This window comes from Salminus brasiliensis, chromosome 25, assembly GCF_030463535.1.
Source record: "Salminus brasiliensis chromosome 25, fSalBra1.hap2, whole genome shotgun sequence".
Lineage (NCBI taxonomy): Eukaryota > Metazoa > Chordata > Actinopteri > Characiformes > Bryconidae > Salminus > Salminus brasiliensis.
This window is the reverse complement of record NC_132902.1, coordinates 14,799,567-14,814,786: the sequence shown is the minus strand read 5'-3', so window position 1 is coordinate 14,814,786 and position 15,220 is coordinate 14,799,567. Positions and strand designations below refer to the sequence as shown.

At 38.0% G+C, this 15,220-nt stretch overlaps 1 protein-coding gene across 1 annotated transcript; it reads left to right on the top strand.

Moving 5' to 3' along the window:
• The first annotated feature begins 1,185 nt into the window (after positions 1 to 1,185).
• LOC140548205 (GTPase IMAP family member 4-like) lies at positions 1,186 to 6,952 on the top strand. Its single transcript, XM_072671654.1, has 3 exons — positions 1,186 to 1,387; positions 4,009 to 4,602; positions 6,667 to 6,952. The coding sequence occupies exons 1-3, from the start codon at positions 1,372 to 1,374 to the stop codon at positions 6,726 to 6,728; spliced, it is 672 nt and encodes a 223-aa protein (XP_072527755.1). The 5' UTR covers positions 1,186 to 1,371; the 3' UTR covers positions 6,729 to 6,952.
• The last annotated feature ends 8,268 nt before the right edge of the window (positions 6,953 to 15,220 follow it).

The following is a 15,220-nucleotide window of genomic DNA, read 5'->3' as shown; positions in this document are numbered from 1 at the left end:
CTGTCATCCAGCTTTACTTGGATTGAGGAACAGCTTTATTTTTATGGCCTCTTGATGCATACAGTGACAGTAACGTCCAAGCATATACTGTAGTGTGTATGCAGTGACAATAACATCCAAGCATATACTGTAGTGTGTATCTGCATATTTTATAGGTTGTAACTTGGTTTAAACAGTAAATGTAGGCCTATGGTTTGTAGCATTCTTTACACAAAGGAAATGACACATTTACTCTCGGTCAGCTTTGCAGAATCCACTGGATTGCAACAATGACTTGTGTATTTCTTCACTACACTAACCACTTCCTCTTTTGACAAGCAACACAGGAGTGTTGAACCTTTGCACATAAAAATATCTGATGTGAATACAAGTAACCCCACCCCCAACACACACATTCTAGCATAACTAGGAACCAGACAGTTTTGCCCTCAGGTTCCATGTTGACCCCACATATAGATGCCCAGCAGGGTCAGTAATGGGACCAAGAAGGGTTAAGCATGGCCACCATCTATCTTGTAAACGGCACATGAGGCCTAGATGGGACCCATGTGAGATTAAGGTAGAGTACGTCCATGTACTGAACTTATTAATCAGCTGTGCCAAGAAAATATAGTTTTCCATTCTGGGGCACCTTTAGGACTGTCCTATAATAGTGGAGGAAAGCACCTGGAAAATTAATATTTGCCTTTAGAAGGCTTCAAGGTTCATTTGTGATGGTTAAACCCCATCTGAGTGCTCCTGTAATTCAAAGTTAAATGGTATCAATCCACCAAGTGAATTTGCTACATCATCAAAGATCCAATAAGCTTAATTAGAAAAGTGATAAACATGAGTAGTGACACTTTACTGCTACACTTTGATAATATGAAATGTAATTGGAGAGTCCAAGGTCAATGGCATTTGCTTTTTATCTTCAGTGAAGGGGAAAGATGAGAAAGATGACAAGGCCCACATAGTGGCTTAGAAACATTCATTACCTTATATCTACAGATTTCTCAAATGAGGCCATTCTGCTGGTTTTACATTACTGACACTTAATGGTATGTTACAGCAAAGTCGTTATGACTCAATGCTGCAGACTAATATCTTAATTCCTGCTTTGAAGGAACTTCTTACTTTTACTTCCATGTTTTAATCCAACCCCAGGGTCTGCCCTCTGACAGCAGTTTCTGTTGATGAGGATTAAGTAACGGCACTGGTAAAAAGGTTATCTCTCAGAATCATTTACAATATGTTTTACACATACGAACGCAGTCTATGAAGGATTGCTGTGATCTTTCGGAATGTATTAGCATTTGCTAGCATTTTACTTGTGCTATCTGCATCAAACCTAAGGAGTTGACTGAAGGAGTTCAAGGTTTCAGACAGGACATGGCAGCCGCTACAGGTGAGTGTTTTCTCAGGTAAACTTCACTATCATTTGGACTGAAAGAATATTGAGAGTAGTGGTCAGAAATGTAAACTTATCATGTGCATTAATGTCATCAGATTTTATATATTTTTTTACTTTTAGGGCAGACAGAAAGTATAACATACATATGTAATGTTTTATTTTTTAGTTGGGGAAAGGGTTTAAATGCTACGTTTTAACTACATCTAATGCAGTTACTTTGTCTTTCATTACATAAAAAGTCAAAAGTATGGACACCTCATTGAATCAGTACTTCCTTTTGCACACTCCCATTGCCATAAATCACAGCTTACAGATGTTTTTGGTACCTGTAAGCTATTCAGTTCTTGTAGTTGGAATAAGATGTTTATAAGAGTTTTCTTGGTCCTCGTTTTCCTGAACTGCCATTTCTTAATACTGTTCCACACTGTACTAACCACAAATTGAAATCTTTCTATAGCTTTCCCCTGTCCTGTGGGCATCGATTAGTTTCACTATTTAGATCTTTAGACAGTTGGTAAGAGGAGTGCAGGTTTGATTAGTTTTAAAGAGTCTGAAAATGTATAAAGCTTGTAAATTTTAGTTGTTGATATGCTTCAGGTCTGACTTGCTAATCAAGCTCTGAGATCTGGACAGGCCACACTGATCGTTTTTTTTTTCTTTCATGTCATGAAAGTAATTAGGATTGTGCATTAAGATTTGCTAAAACCATTGTGTTTGGTCAGGGGCCAGGGATGCCCAGACCTTCACATTCAACTACACATATTCTAGTACATTGTGGCCTGAACAATGGTTGTGCTGAGGCATGCCTAAGGCACTACGGGCAGCTATGACTGGCCGTATTCCATTTTGAAACTAAGTGGAACATGGCCGCAATCTAGCAATGTATCTCAGAGGATATGAACACTTTAAAATGTTCTCAATAACATCAAGAACAGCATGCCAATGATTGTTCTGCATTAGCATGTTATAATTACATTGTCTTGTTTTATTATTAAAAATAAATATGATTAAAGCATAATTACTTATCTCATGTTTGTTTCTAGTCAGGCTGATAAATTGGTCTTAGATAACCTGAACAAAGCCATGTGAATCAGATATTAAAAACAGGCTGATGGGCAGGATTGGGAAAACCTTTTTAATTATGCTCCCTACAGAATGTCAATGAAAACAGATCTCATGGTGCACTTCACTTGTCTAATAGCAGTCTCATAGAACTAAAGTAGCTCTGCCATGCTACCATTTTACTGTTTATTGGTCAGTTCATGTCCACATTCAGGAATGTCCATACTGAAAGTTATTAACTCCATTATATATGCCTGAAGATGCATCTAATGTAGTAAAGAAATTGATCATGGATTAATGGACGAATAGAAATGCTTCAAATAAAAAAAATATCTATAACCGTGTATATAAAGTATTGGATGGAGCACTGTCATTCCTGAGAACAGCTTAATACTGGGGAGCTTTACACCCCTCTACCCCATGCCCAGCATTAGGTATGGTGCCAATAGGTTCATATTGATCAGATCCAGAGAGTCCCTTTCAACAGGCAATAGTTCTATACAGGGACAAGACAAGCATGTGCATATGTGTGTATGTGTGTATGCAGTTGCACATCTGTGTTAGCAATTGCTGCATCTGCCTTGCTTTCACTGATTAACTGATTTAACCAATCCCAAAACTAAGTCATTGATAAAAAAGCATGTTAATTCTGTCAATGCAGTCAATGCAAGTGTGTATTTGCCCTATCATGCCATCAAATCTGCTCAGTTTTAGTCACCATATCTTCACGAAAGACTCCAGTTCAAGTGCATTACTTTCAAGAAAGATATTTCAAGGGCATCGGGAGAAAAGTTAAAACTCTTAACACTGAAAAGAGCCTTTCTACAGCAGGAACTGCAGTCACACAGATATTCCAGCACAGACTGTGCAACAATTCACTGCAGAATCCTCGAAAAGTGACAAAGAATCAGTGACAGCTAAGAATTGTATTTCTTTTATTTGTAAAAGTCTACCAGAAGAACACTGAATAAGAGTGATGTCCATGAGAGATTACTGTAGAGAGAATGCATTACACTCCAAGAAAAACCTTGCTGGATGTTTCAAATATGCCATTTTGGCCACTTGGATGTTCCACAGCACCAATATAACAACGATTTGTGTCTGCTAAATGTAGACATGTTCAATATCAACACCCAAATCTAATTTTAATGTTCATTTTTAATGACACAGGTCATATACAACTTGAAGCAAAGCATTATTAATAGAATGCAGCAGCTGCATATAAGCCAAATATGTCCATGCCTAATGCTATGTGTCAGATACAGAGGGATAAAGCCCCCTAGCTTTCAGCTGTGGAGCTTTGGAATGAGTTGGAGTGGCATTTGTCATCCAACACCAGTACCTGACCCCATTAATGTTCTTATGGTCGAATGCAATCAAATCTTAAAAGCAAAATTCAGATTCAGTGCATAGCCTCTTTAGAAGAATAAAGGCTTTTACTCCAGTAAATCAGAAGAAAATGAGGATGAGTAGGTGCAACTATTGAACATCAATACTCTGGAAATAGTATTTAGATACATGTTTGCCAACTACGTCTTTTTTCTGTTCTTTAGAAGCAGCTAGTCAGGTGAAGATTGTGTTGCTGGGAGGCCGGTGGGCAGGAAAGAGCTCATGTGGAAATACCATTCTGAACAAGGAGGTGTTTGGAATCGGAGCCCAAACAGAAGCATGTGTTATGGACACTGACAAAATTGCAGGTATTCAAGTCACTGTGGTCGACACACCAAGCTGGAACTGGGTTTCAGCAGAGGACACATCTGATGAATTTAAGCAGGAACTCAAAAGAAGCATTGAGATGCTGGGTGGAGGACCCCACACTTTTCTACTGGTTTATCCTCTTGGGGCCCCATTTGTAAAAAGGCACAAGACTGCTGTGCAGGAGCACCTAGAGCTTTTGGGTACTGATGTTTGGGACAACACCTTGCTCTTGTTTTCCAGAGGAGATTGGTTGGAGGAGAAGACCATTGAACAATATTTAGAGGGAGCAAAAGAAGAACTCCAGTGGTTGGTAAAGCAGTGCAGGGACAGATATCACGTTCTCAACAATAAAGTCAGGACAAATGAAATGCAAGTCATCGAACTACTGGAGAAGATAAAGAGAATGATACAAAAGAAAAGGAAGTGGAGCAGGACTGAACCACCTGAAAGTAAGTTATTGTTGTCTGGACACAATCTCCAACATATACTGTAGAATAGGCTCAGATTGGTTGATTGGTTTACACACAAATACTCTTTAAATGGCTAAACATTTTTTAAAGGATGTATTAAAGTCTTGTAATATAACAATGCTTTTAAATTATTACCATATTAACAATAAGGATAGTAATGACACCAAAATTTTTTCAACTCTGAATCCTCTACAGACCATCATCACACTTCTGCATTCATTAATGCAGAAGCATAAATAGCAGTGTTAAACAGCTTCCGTTCGTATTGTAATCAATGGCTGAGGTTACTGCCCTTTCCTAAACACCAATAATTCCACCAACTAATAATTCCACTAACTAAATAAGTACCAGTGGTAATTAACACCCTTACCACTTACACACTTACAGTTTTCAACTCTTGGGGTTAAAAATCTTCAAGCTATTTTTAACAAAGCAACCCAGGGCTAAATGCTGGGACAGATTTACTCATGTTTATAATTAAAAATGTTAAATTCAAAGACTATTATTAATTCATTTAACATTCATTCAAATTGTTACTAGCAAGGTTTGGATAAAAACAGAAACAGAGCCCTCAGCATCAAATTTTGGTGAGTAGTTTAATGCAGAAAAATTATGCTGTGTCTCTTTGCTAGTTGTGGTTTTCAGGGCGCTCACTAATGTTGCTAATGGAGTTTAACCTGCAGGATGTGATGTGGTTTAAGAATCGGATTGGATGTGGATTAAGAAATGCTCTGCTCTTTCACTGCAAAACTCTGCAGTGACCCTGCTTAAGCTTCTGGAAGGATGCAACATTTCACTGGGTCTAATGACACCCCTGCTGAATGGTAAACTTAACCAATCAAATTCTGTACAAGTCTTTCATGTACTTTCCATTGTTTGTTTTAAGACCCATATGATGGATGACTGAATTTTTGTAGTATGTCCATACCATCCACATTGGGAAACTAAGCAGCAAAAACAGCCTATTTTAAATACACTGTTTTTGTAAGGCTGGCAAAACCAATGCATTTCTCTAGCTGGTGCTGTTTGAAAATCCCAAACCTAGCCAAAATAAACTAAAACTCCTACCTCCAAAAAAATGGTACAGAGCTTACAGAGCTGTTCCTCAGAGAGAGCCCAGTCTGATCAGTTTAAATCATTTTAGAGCTCTTTTGCTTTCTAATTACAGTGATTAGATGCTTTGACGGATCACTCTCTGACTTACTGCCACTTCCCGTGCTTGAGTTGCTTCACAATCAGTCAGCTGTCACAGGTAGCAGACACACAATGGCAAATGATGTACAAGGCATGGATGATGCACAGAAATGTAATGTAATGTCAAGAGCAGACTGCAAGATGCTTAAAGAAGCCTCCAATAATCCTACAATGCCATCACAGCATCTACCATCTGAAAGAGACTGCACAAGTTTAAAATTCATGAAAGGTGGTTAGGGAGGAAACCCTAAAAAAACAGGGCAAACCTAAAGTGTGCCAGTGAATGCCTAGACAAAGCAAAAAGATGACACAGTTGGAAGATTTCTGCATGGAGGAGTAGGAAAATGCGATGGTCATAGAAAACGTCTAATTGAGGTTATTTCAGCCAAAGGGGAAATGCCAGGAGAAATGTGAAATGTTTAATTTCACAAATGATTTTATAAGACAATTCTTTAGTTTTATGGGTTTAGTTAGATTACCTCCTTCTCTTAATACTGTTTAAATGAAGATCTAATGTCCATATGTTTAAATATATTTAAACAGCCAAATATGTAAGCTTTGTTTACCATCATTTCTGCCCAGCCTTTAGGTTTCAGTTCAGACTGCAGATTTTCCATGTCCGTGCTGCAGCCCATAGAAACAAGCAAAACAACGAAACAAACCACAGAGCAGTACCAGTGTACTATATACAGAAACTGCGGGTTTGAAAACCATGCCTTTGGTTTTGACCTGAGAACTAATTTATGCCTAAGTAAAACTAGAGTCTGTAAGACCAATGGGCACAAACCCCCTGCATTTAGTCACTGCTCTCAGTGAGTTTAGATGATCTTTTACTTCTTTTTGTTTTAGTGCCTGGAGAAACATCTGCTGCTGCTGAGCTTGGAGAACCTTCATCTAAAAGACCAAAGTGAAGTTGGACTTTGTGACTGTGTTATTAAGGGCTCATAGGTGAGCATCAATGTTTATTAAATGAGTTTTATGGAAAATGGCAAAAAAGAATATGACAACTGTCCTTCTTCTAACCACCAATAACGTAGTCCAGTCATATTGGATTCATTAGTGCACAGAAGCTGGTATATGTGTATTTACAATTACAGATGTTTATGCTTGTGAATAAAGCGTTTTAAAGACAAAATATAGATACAGTGTTGTCCAAGCATTACACACATTTCTGCAAAAAGAATTCTGACCATTGAAGTATACACTATATGATTTATTTCAAATGTAAAAAAAACTGACTATTAAATACAAGTTCATCATTTTTAAGGAGTTATGACTGAGGGGATTAGATGTAAGATAATGCACTTGTATAAGGGAGAGAAAGACAAATGAAAATATACAGAGAAACACCAAAACTGTCCGGATACGATAAACAGTGCCTTGACACCTTTCTATTTTTTAAACATGTTGGAGCGAGAAGAAAAACTCTCTCTCTCTTTCTATACACACACACACACACACACACACACACACACACACACACACACACACACATTATGTTACATTGTTATATTAAGTAATTGGCTCATTCTGCAATTCAGCTGTATATCCTCTTTCACAGATCCAAACAAACTGATCATTACATGGGTAATCAGCCCAGTTCTGGGCAGCATTAGATCCCTCGCCAGTTATAACACATTGTTCATTTGCTCCATTGGGTTCGTAAACTTCCCAGTACCTGAAAGAGAGAATCAGAGTGTCTGCTGTCTTTTTGTGGGTGATCAGGAAAGTGTAGAGAGAATTCTACCCCAGCTACCCGACCTGATCATCCAGCCTGGAACCTGAACCAACCGTAATCCAAACACCACCAACCTGAGACCACACAAAACTATGTGATTGTATAGGAATAATCTCTCTATAACTTTAAGTTATCTAGAAATAGTGAGCATCAGGGGAAACATAAATGTGTGTGTATATATAATCTTTTGCACAGGTCTTAAACTAGATATTGAAACATTACTGTGAGAAGTCGATAGCATTCGGCTGGCACCGATAATGGCTGTTTAGTTACAGATCGTAAATGCCACTTAAACTTATCCCAGAGGTATTGGCTGGAGCTCCATAAAGGTTTGTTCCACTGCTCCACAGCCCAATGCTGCAGGGCTTTATACCCCTCTGTCTACCAAATTCTATTGGGCATGGTGATTTTAGACTGATGCGTGGATGCTTCAGTGTGTCTTGTTATATTGGCACTGCTTTTCTATGGCAATTAAACAAGCTGTACATGACACAGATGTGCAAAAGCACACACACACAGTAGAGAAGTTCTGTCAATAGAATAGGGCTCTCTGGAGCAGATAAACATGAACCCATATGCTCCAGGTCTAATGCCAGGTGTGGGCAAGAAGGGTATAAAGCCCCCCAGCATTGAGCTGTGGAGCAGTTGAACTGTGTTCTCTGGAATGATAGATGGTGCTCCATCCAATACTTTTGGGATAAGGTGGGGTGGTGATCATCTCTATTACAAACATGGATGTTTAATCCGCAAGTGGTCCACAAGTGATTCCCCCTTACCATCACTTAAAAAAGAACCAGTACTGTTATGCAATAAACATTATATGATGCTGTTTATTATTTGAGAAATATTACTAAAGCTTCTTAAGTAAAACTTAAGTATTTTTTATGTACTCAGTTCTTAAGTAGAACTGATTATTTTAATGCTCTTCTCACAGGACCCTAAAACAATACATTACTCTACAAGCTCTACAAAACGCAGCAGCACATACCATCCTAAAACATGGAAAGAGCACATCACCCCAATTGTGAAAGATCTGATCTTTTCTGCTACATTTGGACTTTTTTTTTAAATGTTCTAAGTTCTAAGTTCTAAGTAATTAATCAGACACACGTGACTCATACTCATTGTTCTCTAGCTTTTGTTCATAATTCTGGCCTTCTGAAAATACCTGCTGTAAATTAAGGGAAAAGTAAAGAGGCCTCAATCCCACCTTTACAAGGCAATCAAGTCAATTATATCAATTATATGAAGGCATATGGTCTCTTACTCAGTCGTTAGTGCTGAGTCGTCCACCCATTTCCATTTTCCATCTAGGTCAGTCAGACCAATCCAAGCCTTTTGACCTCTTCTGAACCTCTGAACAAAGTCCTGTGCAAGTCAAGAGCTAGTTACACACTCCAACACTTACACACCTGTATATATAGAAGCACCACTTTTGGTTCCCTAAAGAACCATGTTTGTTTGTGCTAAATCAAGTAAAGCCTTTAACTCACACACTCTATTTAACTCTCACTCTTTACACTCATGGTTCTTTGGGGAACCAAAAGTTCTTTATGGAATTGCTCAAAGGCCCCTTTGTAGCACCTTTACTGTTAAGAGTGTAGACTCACTCCATCATATGCTGAACAGAGAAACAAACTCTTGCATGTCTACAGGAAGATGATAGAGATAAATGGTTCAAAGTAGAGGTGAGTGACAGGGCAATATGATCCATTAAACTCCTTGCTAAGCTTGTGCAAGATTATGTTGAATTTATATGAAAGATTATTATGATATAATTATTGCAACCAAACACATTCCAATCATAAAGAACCTTTTTTGTATCATTAATAACACTTATTAATTGGAATAATCATAGATTTTATAATTGGAGTATAAAGCTAATAGGTGCTACAGAGTTAAACAAAATATTAGTCCTGGGTCAACTGGGACAAGTTAGTTAGTTAGACCTCTTTTCATTCATTCACTTCATATGACTTGTATCCGGATCCAGATAAGATTTTAGCCACATGCACTTGGCTGCGCTATTGTGACTGTGATTGTGTTATTACAATGTAATTAAATACTGCAACATTACATTGTAATTACAAACTGCAGTGTTAATACAATGTAGTTATATACTGCATAGTAATTACAATGTTATTACATAACTCCCATGTTGTTACAATGTAATTACATTTAACAGGGTTATTACAAAGTAATTACATACATACAGTGTTGCTATATTGTATTGTAATTAAATTTTTATTACATACTGCAGTGTTGTTACAATGTAATAACAGCATACAGTGTTTCACAAATGATTAGTTAATGTGGTGTTTATTACAATGTAATTACATACCGCAGTTTTATTACAATGTATTTACATACTGCAGTTTTAATACAATGTAATTACGTACTGCAGTGCTATTACAATGTAATTACATACTGCATTGCTATTACAATGCAACTACATTGGACACTGTTATTTCATAGGTATTATATATTACACTGTAATTACATACTGCGTCATTATTACACTGTAATTATGTACTGCCTTGTTATTACACTGTAATTACATACTGCGTCATTATTACACTGTAATTACGTACTGCCTTGTTATCACACTGTAATTACATACTGCCTTGTTATTACACTGTAATTACATACTGCCTCGTTATTACACTGTAATTACATACTGCGTCATTATTACACTGTAATTAGGTACTGCCTTGTTATTACACTGTAATTACATACTGCCTCGTTATTACACTGTAATTACATTCTGCAGTGTTATTACAGTTTAACAACAATAGGCAGTGTTATTACATTGTAATTACATACTGCAGTGTTATTACAGTGTAATAACAGTGAACTTTGTTATTACACTGTTACTACACATTGCATACTGCAATGTTATGACAATGTAATTGCACACTGCAATGTAATGACAATGTAATTACACACAGCAGTGTTATTACTTTGCAATTCTGTCATGCTTTGCTTCCTATAGCACTGAAAAAAAAAACCCTGCAGTGTATAGAGGGCAAGACAGATTTGATATCAGGAAACCCTAAGAAACCCATCATGCCTTCTGTAAGGAATGTATGGCTTGGGCGTCATTGAACCTTCCAACAGAGCAATAATCCTAAGCATATCTCAGAGTCCACCAAGGCATGGTTTCAGAAAAAGCCCTGGGTAATTCTGGAGTGGTAATTCTAAATCTGCAGTGTATTAGAAGCGTTGAGATTATTTTTGCTAATAAACCTAATTTGCAGTGGGGGGTTAATTGTTATTTTGTCTTAAAGTATTGTTATTGCCATATCACCCATCCTTATTTTAAAGCTCATTTTAAATGCTACTGAGGAATACCGAAGGTGCTTTCACTGCTACTGTGTACCTTCAGACTTTTCAGTTTAGTCCAAAACAAAATAGCTGGAGTAAAATGTGCCGTGGCCCAGACCAAAGGACTGAAATGTTGTCCGACCAAAAGAAATAGCCTCGGGCCAAATCAACTGAACCACAGTTCATTTGCTGTGAGAAAACATTATTTGGGATGGTTTGGACTATCATCACCCATTACACACAAATGAGGAGAAAGCAGTAAAAGAAACCAGTCGGATTCTGCACAACACCTGAAAAAGGCAACTTAACAACCAAATTAACCAAATTAACAACTCACCGGCTAAAGACACATGCCCTTCTACAAACCAATCAATGTCAAAAACAGGGGGATGCAGCCCATGTAGGTAATGATGACGGGAAGAAGTTCTTGCATACAATGTAATAAAAACATGAAGCTTGGTTCAGACTTTGGTTCAGACTAGGTGAAAACACCCTAAATCAAACTTCCTGTGAAGAAAGGATATATGTCTCTCTTTCTCCTGCCTCCACTCACCTGTTCCTCTCTGCTGTTTATGATCACCAGGTTTGCTCCTCTCTCTCTGCAGTCCTGACTGCTCTCAGTCCAGGTCTTCTTTTCCGTAGAGACGTAGTAAATACTGGAGTTGAAGAGTTGCAGTTTGCTTGTTTTGTAAATGAGCATCTCTGGAAAGAAATGTGTGATATTATCTGCGCTCTGCACCATTACACAGAAACACTGAGTACTTGTAACTCAGTACTTGGCTCAACTGGCCAATCCAGGCTTCACCAACAAATATGCCTTTTCAATTCTAACGTTTTACAAAACACAGGCAAACATTCCTTATAAGCTTAATAAAACTGTTACACAACTCAGTATTTTGTCATAATACTGAAATGTAGAGTGTGTCATTCACTACAAATGATTATAAAAACTTATTAACTTTCTGATTCTTCTGATTCTGTTATTATTATCCTGTGTTTAAGACAGAAACTACTATGAATTATTTGGTAATTTAGGAGTCCCACAGAGTTCTATTTTAGGGTCTGTTAAACTGATGTTAATTATGAGACTAATGCAGTTGAAGTAAAGAATGAGGATGAAGAATTGAAGTGTGGGCCTATGTACAGGGTTCAAGGAGGTAATCAAATCAATAATGGATCAAACTATTAAGATAGGACAGTAGTAATGTAGCTGTTGTTAGCTATTGTGAGCTACAGATCAGTCATTATTGTTTCCAACTTAGACTTAATCATCTCAGTTGTTCTCAGTAACATAACTTTTAAAACTGAAAACTGAATGATATACAGCCAATCTAAATTGTAAACACACCTCCATTCTCTATTTGGAAATGAATCTGGCAGAATTTTAATATAAATGCTCCAAAATGTTTCTTTTTCAAGAGTCACAGGCAAATGTTCGGATGTGTGCTGGTCATCATCCTAAAAGCATTTGATCTAAAGGCTAGTGTGACCATATTTAAAAGGGGTTTCAAGTAGGCCCAAGTTGTATGTTGAACTGAAAAGAGATGAATATAGGCTATTATGGCCTATAATATAATATATTTATAGGCCTTCTTAACTGAGCAAACATTTATGTATTAATGTACATGTAATGTACTGTAGTTGCATGGTTTGAGAGGTATATCCACCCTCATACATACATGTTGGTCCTACAGCTTCAGCCTACTTGAACCCCTAGCCACGACATCCTAACTATGGTGGATACTCATGTGTCCTCTGTGTCAAACAAAAAAAATGGTTAAAACAAAACAAAAAAAATGGTCACCCTAGCATCTGGATCACATATTTTTAAGATGATGATCAGCACACATTCAACCAGGTGTGTCCAAACTTTTGACTGGTGTATGTGTGTGTGTTTGTGTGTAAATATGAAACCAAAATAATATTAGGTTGGGCTTCGTTCTCCCATACTTACCTGTTTCAGAAACCTTCACCTGGAATAACACATGCCTCTCTGTCTGTAACTGGTCTCTCTCTATAGCCAAGTTGTCATAATTGGTCTGTAACTGGTCTCTCTCTATAGCCAAGTTGTCATAACTGGTCTGTAACTGGTCTCTCTCTATAGCCAAGTTGTCATAACTGGTCTGTAACTGGTCCCTCTCTATAGTCAAGTTGTCATAACTGGTCTGTAACTGGTCCCTCTCTATAACCAAGTTGTCATAACTGGTCTGTAACTGGTCCCTCTCTATAGTCAAGCTGTTGTAACTGGTCTGTAACTGGTCCTTTTCTGCAGTGAACTTGACCCACAGTACTGTGATGGCAGCCAGCAAGAGAACACACTGGAACCCCAGACACACTGCAGCCAGTCTGTAGCGTCTGCTTCCTGAATTTCTTATTTCTGAAACTAGAAGGTAAAATAGGTGCCTAAAGCAAATACAGTACAAGGTGATAAAGGAATTCTGACATTTTTGCCAGTGTGGGTGTATATGTACCTGAGACCCCAGTTCCTTTATTGCGTCTGTTCCTCAAGAAGTCTTCATTCACGTAGATAACGTCATGTGAAGTGTTCCTTTTGGTTGCTTTTTTGCCTGCAATAGGTCTTGAATTCCCATTTACATCCATTATCCTCTTTCAGCTCCTCTTTAACAGTGCTGTTGCTACTAAAGCAGAACTGCTTAGATTTTAATTGTTCATGTATTACTGCAGATGTGCCATCTCCACTTCCGTTTGTGGTATTAAATCTGCATCTGTTTTAAGGACAGGAAGTTGAGGTAAAATTCACCTCACCCTCTTTTCAAAGCAAGGCTGAGTCTTTTTGTGTTAAAGGGTGCAGGTGTTAAAGGGAGCAGTTTACCCTTTTCGTCTAGTAAAAGGCTTGTTATAGTATGTTTATTTGGTTAAAGTTTCTAGACGTACTGTTTATTTCTCATTTCACAATTCCATAAGTAAATAATGACAGAAAATGGTTTTACTGAGTGACTACCATTCATTTTAATTACAGCTCAACACAATAATACCCACGTAAGAGAAGCATAATTCCCTTACAGTGTTTTTCCAGTCCGTTCATGTTTGTCTATGTGCTTTCTATGAGATTTTCATTTTCTATACTCGTGTGCAGCCCATTTAGGTTTACACAATGCATATATCCCTACTTATTAAAACTCTTGTTACCCACCTTGCATGTAGGGTTTCTGGGATCAATAATGTGGTATATTTATATAAAAAATAAATAAATAAATAAATGAAATTGGGGAAAAGAGCAAGGAACAAATAAAAGCTATTTAATTAGATATTAACTATACAGGTCATACTAAAACTGCTGTGTTTTCCAGTACCACACTGGGAGAATCAAACTCTACAGCACAGGAGCAGATCAAAACACCCACATGTCTCTGCTCAAACTCCAGATGAAATAAATGAAACAAAAGACTAACTGCTCCAAGCTTCCCAGACTGGAAACATTGCATGGTGCCCTTCCTCTTACATAGGGAACTAGGTAAGAGCAGCAAACTACATGTTGTGGAATGTACAGGTGCACCTATCTTACCTGTTTAGTTAGAAACTACAGGTAACATTCCTAAAACAAGATGCCCCAATCAAAATAGCCTCACTGTAAGCAATTAAACCACCCACAACTTAACACCACAGCCCATTATATGAAAGCAGTCCTTTGTCCTTGTCAATTATTATTAAATAATTGGCTCTTCCCCCAATTACTCCAGCCTGGACTCTCACTCTCACTAGGGTGAGTAAGGAGGACTTTCTGTGGAGGGAGAGCCAGGCATGCAAAAACAGTGATTGCATGTAATAGTTATATGTATGTGACTAGCCTATGACTTGACTTGAACATACTTACAACTGGGACTTTTATTGCATTTAACAGATATTAAAGGAACCCCAGAATGTTAAAGTGTATTTTGGCACTGGATGACATACTGTAAACCTCAAATACTGGTGCCTCCCTCTTCAAAAGGATAATCCACCATAACCAAAACAGAGCTGGAAAATAGGTCCATTCCTAAACCCCAGAACTTATTCATCTTGACTTATATTTACACCCCCAAAATTTACATAAGCCCGGCCCACTAATGAAGGTGAAGGTGCACGTATTTGTCACTGTACAGTGTGGACTGTACAGCGAAATGTGTCCTCCGCATTTAACCCATCTGGTAGTGAACACACACTCACACACACACGTGTTAGGGGCAGTGAGTACACACACACACACCTAGAGCGGTGGGCAGCCAACTCCAGCGCCCGGGGAGCAGAGAGGGTAAAGGGCCTTGCTCAAGGACCCAACAGTGGCAGCTTGCCGAGCCCGGGAATCGAACCCACAACCCTGTTATCGATATCCCGGCGCTC

What these genes read in the sequence shown, in the direction of transcription:
- LOC140548205 (XM_072671654.1), top strand. An exon ending in CAGGACTGAACCACCTGAAA is followed by an intron (nt 4,603 to 6,666) that starts GTAAGTTATTGT and finishes TTTTTGTTTTAG; the next exon opens with TGCCTGGAGAAACATCTGCT.